General features: G+C 38.4%; 1 protein-coding gene across 1 annotated transcript; it reads right to left on the bottom strand.

Annotated features, from left to right (window-relative positions):
- Window positions 1–6,332: 6,332 nt before the first annotated feature.
- On the bottom strand, window positions 6,333–6,983 carry LOC128920350 (uncharacterized). The gene has a single exon (XM_054227445.1). It carries the CDS (start codon window positions 6,981–6,983, stop codon window positions 6,333–6,335), a length of 651 nt encoding a protein of 216 aa, XP_054083420.1.
- Between the last annotated feature and the right edge of the window lie 6,071 nt (window positions 6,984–13,054).

The following is a 13,054-nucleotide window of genomic DNA, read 5'->3' as shown; positions in this document are numbered from 1 at the left end:
CTGCTAGACTGTATTTTAGGATCGTATTGTTCTCTAGCTTCTATAACTCTTCAAATATATACGCCAAAGTTTTCAATTGCATCCTTTTAGGTCTGGGTTATATAGACATATCACAGAGATACTGACTAGAGACTTACGGAAAAGCAATGAAAAAACTAAACCAAAGAAAAAGACAATACCTAATAATTTTCCTCGAACGCACTTATCGTAACAAAATTAAAAAAAAAAAAAATGAAAACTAATGTTCAATAAGTGGTCTGTTTATTCAAGAAATATCGAAATGTTTCACATAAGTTTATTCGTAAGTATTACATCATTTCACTCGCATTCACTTTGCTACATTCCACAAGCGCCGGGGAATTCTTTCATGATTTCCATAAGCTTCTTGCGTCGTCGACTCATACGGCAAGCTTCTGTGTTCTTATCGCGTCTGCGCTGTTCAGCTGGGGTTCGCTCTTTAGGCGGATATTTACGTGCCATCTCAGGGTGATAGGGCAATACCTCCTCGATTTGCTCACGTGAGAGTTTGGAAATTCTCTTCATTAAGTGTTCATCTCTTTTAGCTTTTAAGCGATCTTCTTCATCCTCATCTTCTTCTTCACGTTTACGCTTCGTACGTGACTGTGACACTTTTGACGCCATAGCTTCTAGTGTTGGCGAGGTAGCTTCCTGAGTTGGTGTGTTAACTGATAATGGTTGCGACTCATCTGGGGTGGGCACAGTCGTAGCCCCGCCATGCCAAACACCTGTTGCCGGGTATGATGCCGCCAAGAAACCATAAGGCATATACCAGTTAAACCATGGCGCTGTACGTTCAACTAGTTGTGTCCAGTAATCAAAGTAGTAGGGTGCTGGTGGTGATTCTACTAAGTTTGGTCTAGCAGTATTTTCATTTTGCTCAGCGCGATCTTCCCAGGGTCTAAACTTTTTTCGTAATTTCTCAACTTCAAAATTATTTTGGTTGTAAATCATTTTTCCTCCGTTCATTTTGTATTGTTGCTTACTTGATATGCACTCTGTCGTTTGTACTTCGATAATGATATCTTAACCGATTTTCCATGTCTTTTATAGCTAAGTTTCTGGCTTCCTGACACGAAGTCAACTGCGTTATAAAACAAAGGTATTTAGTCTTTCGAACAAACAAAAGGACTACATTTTGCATATATTGGCTACCTGGATTTTGGGATGCTTAGATAACAATAGTGCTTCCTGGAAACAATTTCGTTAAGTGTTTTAAAGCTTTAGCCATCTAGCCTTGATTTATAAACATTTTAACTTTGATTTACAAATATTTGAAGATTATGCCTGCTACCTGACTTTTCTCCTTGGATGATCGTTTTTCTTTGACCATGCAGTTAGTGTAAGGGCAAATATCAAACTTAAAAAGGTTTTCTACGCTGTATCTTCGCACATAGGCAGTAGTCTGCTTTAGAAGCTGAAAAAAGCATTTTTTAGCAATTTTTTTTTTGAAAGGGAAGGAAATGATTGCGGTAAATGGAATTTTTAGACGATAGTGTACTATATTTAAGGCATAAAAAACAATATTTATTATTAAAAAATATTGAAATTTTATCAAAGTTGTAAGTATTTTTCTGGAGTGCCTGGAGTCTGCACTTGTAAATCGGTGCCGGTGATGGAGGTCGTGCGATGCATCTGAAACAGTCGAACCAAATTTTTTTTTAATTTTTATAAGTTTCTTTTCTATATGAACTAAAAAATACCGAAGAAGTTATAAAATTCCAAAGTTTTTCGAAGTTTGAAAAAAAAATTCACTTTTTTAAGAAAAAAAAATTGACTTTAAGTTGCAAAACAAGTAGTTTAAATAATACTTCTGTCCAACATTTTTAGTTCAAATAGAAGATGATTTAATACTGAAGTTATATCACTTTGGTTTTTTTCGATCGGACATACATATATTCTTTTTGCTATCGCCGGCATCGTTTTCTAACACTTGTGAGAATGAAAACTCGAGAAAACGCGCTTTAAAGGTCTGCCTGAGCATTCGCATCTGCCCGACGCTCGGCCACTAAAACTGCTCTAGCTTCGAAAATATGTCGAATTGGCCTCTGGAATTATTGGATAATTAAAGACATATTCATGGATAGTTTTGGAAGAGATTTAAAACGAAACAAAAAAATCGATTTTTTGAAGCCTGTAAAGCAGACTACTGCCTGAATGACTAGATAGTCTCTAACAGAAATTCAGCATTTTTAAATCACTGTTTGAATTTTATGCAGAATTGATTAAAGCTCTAAGCATATCTTACGAACTGATGTCTTTCATTACCATGGTTTAATGTAGAAAGCATTGCGGATATTACATTATCTGTCCTTTATTAACCTCAAAGATTTTATAAACGCTGAATCCCGAGCAATGTTATTGACATTAAATGAATAAAGAAATTGTAACTCAAATGATGAATGCTGAATCCGACGATTGAAAGTACATCTTGCTGATCAACACGTTAGATTTCAACTCTCTGGTACGTTATTTGAAGAACGAAGATATTCTGGGAAGTTAGTGCTACACCAAAGTTTTCTGCTAACTTAAAAAGCGTTAAATTTTGTAAGCGCGTAACTTTTTTTTGTTGTTGTCGAATTTAATTTTGTCTAGAAAGTTTGAAGTTTTAATTTGGCAACGCAGCGTTGAAGTGCTGAACTGCGAAAAATCTTTGAAAAGTTAAAACTAAGGGAAAAGCTTTTACTTGGCTAATATTTCTTATTTCAAGTTAATTACTATTGGCTTTCAGAATACGATTTAAGAAATTAAATATTCTGATCGCTTTGTGGTGTGGTTCTAAGTGGCTCAAAGTTGAGAAAAACGTTGGTGGTTGTATTTATACGAAGAGATAACTGTAATGTATGTATGTGATTGGCGTTGCAACCGTTTAGCCGGCCAACGGAGTGGAGGCCATCCCCTTCCTCGGCTTCCTCCGGCGGGTACTGCATCGAACACTTTCAGGGCTGGAGTGTTTTCGTCCATTCGGACAACATGACCTAGCCAGCGTAGCCGCTGTCTTTTTATTCGCTGAACTATGTCAATGTCGTCGTATAACTCGTACAGCTCATCGTTCCATCGTCTGCGGTATTCGCCGTTGCCAATGTTCTGAGGACCATAAATCTTACGCAAAATTTTCCTCTCGAAAACTCCTAGTGTCGTCTCATCTGATGTTGACATCGTCCAAGCTTCTGCACCGTAAAGCAGGACGGGAATGATAGGCGACTTGTAGAGCTTAATTTTGGTTCGTCGAGAGAGGACTTTACTGTTCAATTGCCTACTCAGTCCAAAGTAGCACCTGTTGGCAAGAGTTATTCTGCGATGGATTTCGAGGCTGACATTGTTCGTGTTGTTGATGCTGGTTCCCAGGTATACGAAATTATCTACGACCTCGAAGTTATGACTGTCAACAGTGACGTGGGAGCCAAGACGCGAGTGCGCTGACTGTTTGTTTGATGACAGGTGATATTTCGTCTTGTCCTCATTCACCACCAGACCCATACGCTTCGCTTCCTTATCCATGCGGGAAAAAGCAGAACAAACGGCGCGGTTGTTGCTTCCGATGATATCAATATCATCGGCGTACGCCAGGAGCTGTACACTCTTGTAGAAGATTGTACCTTCTCGGTTTAGCTCTGCAGCTCTTATAATTTTTTGCAGCATCAGGTTAAAGAAGTCGCACGATAGTTAGTCACCTTGTCTGAAACCTCGTTTGGTATCGAACGGCTCGGAGAGGTCCTTCCCAATCATGACGGAGCTTTTGGTGTTGCTCAACGTCAATTTACACAGCCGTATTAGTTTTGCGGGGATACCAAATTCAGACATCGCGGCGTAAACGCAACTCCTTTTCGTGCTGTCGAAAGCAGCTTTAAAATCGACAAAAAGGTGGTGTGTGTCGATCCTCTTATCACGGGTCTTCTCCAAGATTTGGCGCATGGTGAATATCTGGTCAGTTGTCGATTTTCCAGGTCTAAAGCCACACTGATAAGGTCCAATCAGTTCGTTGACGGTGGGCTTTAGTCTTTCACACAGTACGCTCGATAGAACCTTGTATGCGATATTTAGGAGGCTGATCCCACGGTAATTGGCGCAGATTGTGGGATCTCCCTTTTTATGGATTGGGCAGAGCACACTGAGATTCCAATCGTCAGGCATGCTTTCTTCCGTCCATATTCTGCAAAGAAGCTGATGCATGCACCTTATCAGTTCTTCGCCGCCGTATTTGAATAGTTCTTCCGGTAATCTATCGGCCCCCGCTGCTTTGTTGTTCTTCAAGCGGGTAATTGCTATTCGAATTTTTTCATGGTCGGGTAATGGAACATCTGTTCCATCGTCATCGATTGGGGAATCGGGTTCGCCATCTCCTGGTGTTGTACTCTCACTGCCATTCAGCAGGTCGGAGAAGTGTTCCCTCCATATCCCAGTATGCCCTGGACATCGGTTACTAGATTACCACCTTGGTCTCTACATGAGGATGCTCCGGTCTTGAAACCTTCGTTAAGTCGCTTCATTTTTTCATAAAATTTTCGTGCATTCCCTCTGTCTGCCAGCTTCTCAAGCTCTTCGTACTCACGCATTTCGGCCTCTTTCTTTTTTTGTCTGCAAATGCGTCTCGCTTCCCTCTTCAGTTCTCGATATCTATCCCACCCCGAACGTGTTGTGGTCGATCGCAACATTGCGAGGTAGGCAGTCTGTTTTCTCTACGCTGCGAGACGGCACTCCTCTTCGTACCAGCTTGTTTTTTGTCGTTGCCGAAAACCAATTGTTTCGGCTGCAGCGTTACGCAGTGAGTTTGAGATGCCGTTCCACAGTTCCCTTATACCGAGATGCTGATGAGTGCTCTCAGAGAGCAGGAGTGCAAGTCGAGTAGAGTATTTCGTGGCTGTCTGTTGCGATTGCAGCTTTTCGACGTCGAACCTTCCTTGTGTTTGTTGACGGGCATTCTTTGCTGCACAGAGGCGGGTGCGTATCTTGGCTGTGACCAGATAATGGTCCGAGTCTATATTTGGTCCTCGGAGCGTACGCACGTCTAAAACACAGGAGACATGTCTTCCGTCTATCACAACGTGATCGATTTGGTTCCGCGTGTTTCGATCAGGAGACAGCCAAGTAGCTTGATGTACTACAGACGACCATATTTCGGGCCCCAGCGAAGTCGATCAGCCTCAGGCCGTTTGGCGATGTTTCGTCATGGAGGCTGAATTTTCCGACTGTTGTGCCAAAGACACCTTCTTTACCCACCCTGGCGTTAAAATCGCCAAGCACGACTTTTACATCGTGGCGGGGGCAGCGCTCATAGGTGCGTTCTAGGCAACACCAAATTTGCGCTTCTTTATATGGCCGCTGTAGTAGATGTAACAAGAACCCACCGTCTTCCGTCCTTGTCCCGTCCATCGCACTTCTTGGATGGCGGTGATGTCAGCCCTGAGTCGTATGAGGACATCAACCAGCTGGGCAGAGGCACCTTCCCAATTAAGGGTCCGGACATTCCAGGTGCATGCCCTTATATCATTATCCTTAAAACGTTTGCAGGGGTCGTCATCAAAAGGGGGGTGTCTCAGCCGAGGCTTTCGTAGATTTTTCATTGGTACTTCGTTTTTATGTGGTGGATCGCAAGCCCTACGCACAACCGCATAAGCGGGCTTCGCCTTCTCACTTTAGCTCGCCTTCAAACGGATGTCTGTTGGCTACCCAGAGGATACTTGGTCTAAAACCGGAAGTCGTGAGCTGCTTGAACCATGTGGAGAATAATCGTTTCTGGCCACTCCCAAGTGAATGACAATCAAAAACTTTCCTCACTTGCGTGAACTTCTACACATGATCCCATTCACCTAATATATCTTAGTAAATTCAATATATTTTTCATTTATACTCATATTTATGAGAAGAGACAGACTAAAAGTGGAACAATTGTTTAGCTGTTCACCTAGCGCTAGCGGCGCTGATCATTTTAGTCTCAGCTCTACGGTTATAGGTTATGATCTCTTCTTCAATATCATCTGCCAGACTGTAATTTAGGGTCGTATTGTTCTCTAGCTTCTATAACTCTTCAAATATATACGCCAAAGTTTTCAATTGAATCCTTTTAGGTCTGGGTTATATAGACATATCACAGAGATACTGACTAGAGACTTACAGAAAAGCAATGAAAAAACTAAACCAAAGAGAATGACAATACCTAATAATTTTCCTCGAACGTACTTATCTTAACAAAATTAAAATAAAAAGATATGAAAACTAATGTTCAATAAGTGGTTTGTTTATTCAAGAAATATCGAAATGTTTCACATAAGTTTTTTCGTCAGTATTACATCATTTCACTCGTATTCACTTTGCTACATTCCACAAGCGCCGGGGAATTCTTTCATGATTTCCATAAGCTTCTTGCGTCGTCGACTCATACGGCAAGCTTCTGTGTTCTTATCGCGTCTGCGCTGTTCAGCTGGGGTTCGCTCTTTAGGCGGATATTTACGCGCCATCTCAGGGTGATAGGGCAATACCTCCTCGATTTGCTCACGTGAGAGTTTGGAAATTCTCTTCATTAAGTGTTCATCTCTCTTAGCTTTTAAGCGATCTTCTTCATCCTCATCTTCTTCTTCACGTTTACGCTTCGTACGTGACTGTGACACTTTTGGCGCCATAGCTTCTGGTGTTGGCGAGGTAGCTTCCTGAGCTGGTGTGTTAACTGATAATAGTTGCGGCTCGACTGGGGTGGGCACAGTCGTCGCCCCGCCATGCCAAACGGCTGTTGCCGGGTAAGATGCCGCCAAGAAACAGTAAGGCATATACCGGTTAATCCATGGCGCTGTACGTTCAACTAGTTGTGTCCAGTAATCAAAGTAGTAGGGTGCTGGTGGTGATTCTACTAAGTTTGGTCTAGCAGTATTTTCATTTTGCTCAGCGCGATCTTCCCAGGGTCTAAACTTTTTTCGTGGTTCCTCAACTTCAAAATTATTTTGGTTATTAATCATTTTTCCTCCGTTCATTTTGTATTGTTGCTTACTTGATATGCACTCTGCTGTTTTTACTTCGATAATGATATTGTAACCGAGTTTTCATACCTTTTATAGCCAAACTTCTGACTTCTTTAGACGAAGTCAACTGCGTTGTAAAACAAAGGTATTTGTCCTTCGAACAAATAAAAGACTTCTAGACAGACTACATTTTGCATATATTTGCTACCTGGATTTTGGAATGCTTAGATAACAATAGAACTATAGATTAATTATGTTTGAGGAGTGAAACTTCCTGGAAACAAATACATTAAGAGTTTCAAAGCATTAGCGATCTAGCCTTGATTTATAAACATTTTAACTTTGATTTACAAATATTTGAAGATTATGCCTGCTACCTGAATATGTTGAATTTTGGATGATCGTTTTTCTTTGACCATGCAGTTAGTGTAAGGGCAAATATCAAACTTAAAAAGGTTTTCTATGCTGTAGCAGTAGTCTGCTTTAGAAGCCGAAAAAAGCATTTTTTAGCAATTTTTTTTTTGAAAGGGAAGGAAATGATTGCGGTAAACGGAATTTTAAGACGATAGTGTACTATATTTAAGGCTTAAAAAACAATATTTATTATTAAAAAATATTGAAATTTTTTCAAAGTTGTAAGTATTTTTCTGGAGTGCCTGGAGTCTGCACTTGTAAATCGGTGCCAGTGATGGAGGTCGTGCGATGCATCTGAAACAGTCGAACCAAATTTTTTTTTAATTTTTATAAGTTTCTTTTCTTTATGAACTAAAAAATACCCAAAAAGTTATAAAATTCCAAATTTTTTCGAAGTTTGAAAAAAATTCACTTTTTTAAGAAAAAAAATTTACTTTAAGTTGTAAAACAAGTAGTTTAAATAATACTTTTGTCCAACTTTTTTAGTTCAAATAGAAGATAATTAATACTGAAGCTAGATCACTTTGGTTTTTTTCGATCGGACATATATTATGTTTGCTATCGCCGGCATCGTTTTCTAACACTTGTGAAAATGAAAACTCGAGAAAACGCGCTTTAAAGGTCTGCCTGAGCATTCGCATCTGCCCGACGCTCGGCCACTAAAACTGCTCTAGCTTCGAAAATATGTCGAATTGGCCTCTGGAATTATTGGATAATTAAAGACATATTCATGGATAGTTTTGGAAGAGATTTAAAACAAAACAAAAAAATCGATTTTTTGAAGCCTGTAAAGCAGACTACTGCCTTAATGTCTAGAGAGTCTCTTACAGAAATTAAGCATTTTTATATCACTGTTTGAATTTTATGCAGAATTGATTAAAGCTCTAAGCATATCTTACGAACTGATGTCTTTCATTACCATGGTTTAATGTAAAAAGCATTGCGGATATTACATTATTTGTCCTTTATTAACCTCAAAGATTTTATAAACGATGAATCCCGAGCAATGTTATTGACATTAAATGAATAAAGAAATTGTAACTCAAATGATGAATGCTGAATACGACGATTGAAAGTACATTTTGCTGATCAACACGTTAGATCTCAACTCTCTGGTACGTTATTTGATGAACGAAGAAATTCTGGGAAGTTAGTGCTACACCAAAGTTTTCTGCTAACTTAAAAAGCGTTAAATTTTGTAAGCGCGTAACTTTTTTTTGTTGTTGTCGAATTTAATTTTGTCTCAAATGTTTGAAGTTTTAATAGGTTGGCGCAGCACAGCGTTGAAGTGCCGAACTGCGAAAAATCTTTGAAAAGCTAAAACTAAAAGAAAAGCTTTTACTTGGCTAATATTTATTATTTTAAATTAATTACTATTGACTTTCAGATTACAATTTAAGAAATTAAATATTCTGACTGCTGGTTGTGGTGTGGTTCTAAGTGGCTCAATGTTAAGTGAAACGTTGGTGGTTGTATTTAGGGTTGACTAATTTATTCAAAAAGATAACTATCTACTTTATTATTTATTTTATTATTTTTTTATACTCTCGCAACAAAGTTGCTAAATAGAGTATTATAGTTTTGTTCACATAACGTTGGTTGTAATCCTAAAGCTTGAAGGATAAGATATAGTGTTATTTATACAAGTGATCAGGTTGACGAGTAGAGTTGAAATCCGGAAGTCTGTATGTCCGCCCGTCTGTCCGTCCGTCGTTCTAGGATGGGCCATATTTGGATGTATTTTTTTTGGGAAAGTGGGCGTGATACCGCCCCCTTATAAGTTTTTTGTACATATCTCGTAAACTACTAAAGCTAAATCAACGAAACTCTCAGGAGTTCTTTTCTTCAGACACTTCCTTATACCGTCTAAAAATGGAGGATATTGTATTTTAACCAAGCTCACCTCCCATACAAAGATTATGTTGAAAACTACTAAAAGTGCTTTAAGGGGGTATTCTGGTCTAGACGCATGAATTTTAGGCAGTTTTTAAACTAAGATAAAAAAATGAAAAACATTTTTACTATATGCATTTTTTATATGTTTTTATTGACATTTTAATAATATAAAAAAATTTCAAGGAAAAAACCAAAATTCGTCTAGATACGGGCCGGTGGAGTGGGGGCTTCAAAAAAAAAAACGGTGCGACCTGGTTGACGTGATTTCAACCCTTGTAGAGATCTAAAACACAATCAACACAAACCAAGAAGATTCTTTATTAGTAAGGATGTCGTTATCGGAAGATTAAAAAAAAAAAATAGTAATAACAAAATGGCGTCGACTTGAAAAAAAAAATTTTTTTGACCCGATTTTTTCGACCTTTTTGAATTTTTTAAAAATACTTCAAATCAAAATTTTTGGAAATCCAAGACAGACACGATAGAGCATTGTATAAAGAAGATATATACCAAATTTCAAAGGAATCGATATCAGGAGATATCATGTCAACCACCTCAAAAAAAGTAGTTTCGAGAAAAACGCGTTTAAAGTTTAGGAGACCGCTCGGTCGGCTCGGACTCCACGTCACAAAATCGGTTGTATCTCCGAAAAAAAGTCGAATTTTGAAAAATCCTTCCAAGGTCATATTTTTGAAAGTCTAAACTTCCAAAATATGCAAAAAAAAAATCGATTTTTTCAAAATCCTAGACCAGAATACCCTCTTAATTCAGTAAGGAAAAACAGCGGACTTTATGCCATATACAAGTCGAAAATGTGAGACAAATTGTTTGTTATATTAATAAAATTAAATAAATAAATTGCGAGAGTATAAAATTTTCGGTGACATCCGAACTTAGCCCTTACTTACTTGCTATTTTAAAATACGACATCTTCATTGAATGTCGAGTATTTTATCGATTCTTTTCGATGGACCTTGCCTATCCTTGAGATATTTAGGGTATGTTCTAGTTGACTCATATCGGGACTGAATCTGCTTGATAATCTAATAATTATTTAAAACCTTCTTTTTATTCAAATACGCAAATAACGGGATTTTTATTATATTTATATACTTCAGGGGCTTGTATATCAACACAATAAAAAATTGATGACAATTGATTTCATATCAACCTTTTTACGTTTACGCTGCCTCTACCATCTAGAACTTAGCTAATCTACTTTTCTTTAGGAGTTAATAATAGTTTGTGGCACATTCTCACTGTGTAACCCGTAGCAAGTTCGCTTCGGATACACTCTATCGACATTCATACAACATATATCAATGCATAATATGGCATTTCTTTGCAGCATATATAGGAATCATCGTTGCCTCATTTAAGCAGAACTTAGTACGTGTGTGTGTCTGCATGTGTGGGTGGCTGCATATAGCAATGTTTACAATGCAAATTCGATTTGAAAATCGCATATAACGCACGTACTTACATATAGTATGTGGTGGTAGTAGCGTGAGCAAAAACAACAACAACAACAACAACCACTATAATAAAAACAAAAATGTTCACATTGGTTACAACAATAATAACAACAAACACTTGCAGCTGTGCTAGCTAGCTGCCCACCATGGATGCGTGCTGGCAGCTGTTGGCCAAACGCTGAAGAATAACAACAACAACATTAATTTACAAGATTTAAATCGCATGTCTGGTACGTTGGTGCAATAAAAGGCGCTTAATTTTGTATTGCAACATACTTGCCAACGACTTAAGTGTGTTTATATTTATGCCTGTTTACTTATACAGTTATTGGCAGTTGCAAGTGTATGTGGCAAGTATGGATTACAGACAGTATTTATGTGTTCTCATAGCAAATGCCGTTATCTGTGCAGGCGCTAAAGAATGTGAGTAGAGCAGGAAGAGTGTGAGTGCGTGTTTGTGTCATTGCCAGCATCAGTTTGTGGTTATGGCAGGCATGTTGGTGATTTTATCATTAAATGCTTAAATGCAAATTTTGAAACTGGAATATTTTGAATGCAAATATGTGAGTGAGTGCATAATTTCGTATGTTTGTATTCATTTTAATTGGTTATTTTAAGTGACTACACTGAGTAGTTGGCATTTGGCACTTAGCATTAGGCAGTTTGGCAATAATGTCAGGTGGTGTTGCTGCACAACAAATTCTTGGTACAAATTCATTGTCAGAAATGCTCGAATGTAAGCAGTGTCAGAGCAACTATTGCCAGAATATGTCTTAAATGTCAACCCTGACCTGCAGTTCAGGGTATTAGCTGACACACGCGCTATATAAATATATGTATATACATATATCTATACTTACGTACAAATTGCATACTTTAATGCATACCCACTTGCGGTGTTATCGAGCTATTTGCCTGCATGCAAAGACACACACTCAAACAGAAATGTATATGCTTTGAGTAAAAGTTTGCAGCGACTAAAAACTGTGCCGAGCAGTAACTTTTCATTACCCCCATATGTATACTCATTCTCCCACCCACACAAAAAAAGTTATTACCTCCCTTCCTCTGTCTTCACTCGACCGTTCGACGGGTTTTTGATTGTGGAATTTTAAACTTTTCACCTTTTTGCGTGAGCGCACATTTTTCTGTTGTTCTATTCCTTTATTATCTCACTGCCTACGTGCCAAATGTGCACCCCAAAGGTCACCGAACAACAAGAATATGAAAAGAAATGCAAATATAAAAACAAAAAAAAAAACAACACGAAAGTGTAAGTAAAGTATTCCAGTAATAAAAGAGCAGATGACAAATAAGTGCGGAAAGTTCATGGTGAATGAAATGAATAAGTACTCGTACTAGTAAAAGTTCGTTCTAAAACAATATGTGGGAACAAAACAAAATCGCACGTCTGCTTTTGATCGGCGAAATTATTGCTCGAAGAAATTAAATTGCTTGGGTAGGTCTACTGCTCATGTGTTTATGTAATTTGTAGTTGCACATATGATTTGTATCTGCTGAGACAGCAGTGTAGTGAAATTTTTCGGAAAATTTGTAAAGTTGCTCATACGCCTTGTCGACTATATGGGAAGCAAATTGTTAAATAGGTATAGAGAAAAGTTTGTGAAATTGAAAGTAGAAGAAACAAGTGGGGAAGAGCTAAGTTCGGGTGTAACCGAACATTTTACCTTCTCGCAATTTCTTTATTTAATTTTATTAATAGAACACACAATTTGACTCACATATTCGTCATATATTAGGTCTACACTTTGCTTCCGCCATTTCTTTTTTGTAAATTTAAGGCTTTATTGTATAAAAACGGTTCCAAAAATGTTATTCAAAAATTGGCCGTCGCTAGCTACTACTCTTAACCATCTTTTTGGCAGCATGTGTATTCCGCGACGAAAGAACTCCTCACCTTTCGAGTCGTTCCAAGTATCTATCCAATTTTTAACTTCTTCATAAGAACTGAAGTGTTCGTTAGCTAGACCGTGTGCCATCGATCGGAACAAGTGGTAGTCAGATGAAGCAACGTCTGGAGAATACGGCGAGTGGGGTAAGACGGGAGGCCGACCATTGGCATGCTGGAGAATGACTTTATCGTGTCTTTCCTCGTACTGTGGCCGTTTTTCTTTTAGTGCTCGACTCAAACGCATCAATTGCGTTTGGTATTGATCTCCTGTGATGGTTTCACTTGGCTTTAGCAACCAATTCAGCATCTTCGAAAATCTTCTCCCTTCCACCACCATACCGGTCTTCGACTTCATAATCACCATTCTTAAAACGTTGAAATCATTC

This window comes from Zeugodacus cucurbitae, chromosome 3, assembly GCF_028554725.1.
Source record: "Zeugodacus cucurbitae isolate PBARC_wt_2022May chromosome 3, idZeuCucr1.2, whole genome shotgun sequence".
NCBI classification, from domain to species: domain Eukaryota; kingdom Metazoa; phylum Arthropoda; class Insecta; order Diptera; family Tephritidae; genus Zeugodacus; species Zeugodacus cucurbitae.
Note: the sequence above shows the minus strand (reverse complement) of the source record. Positions and strands in the feature narration are given on the sequence as shown.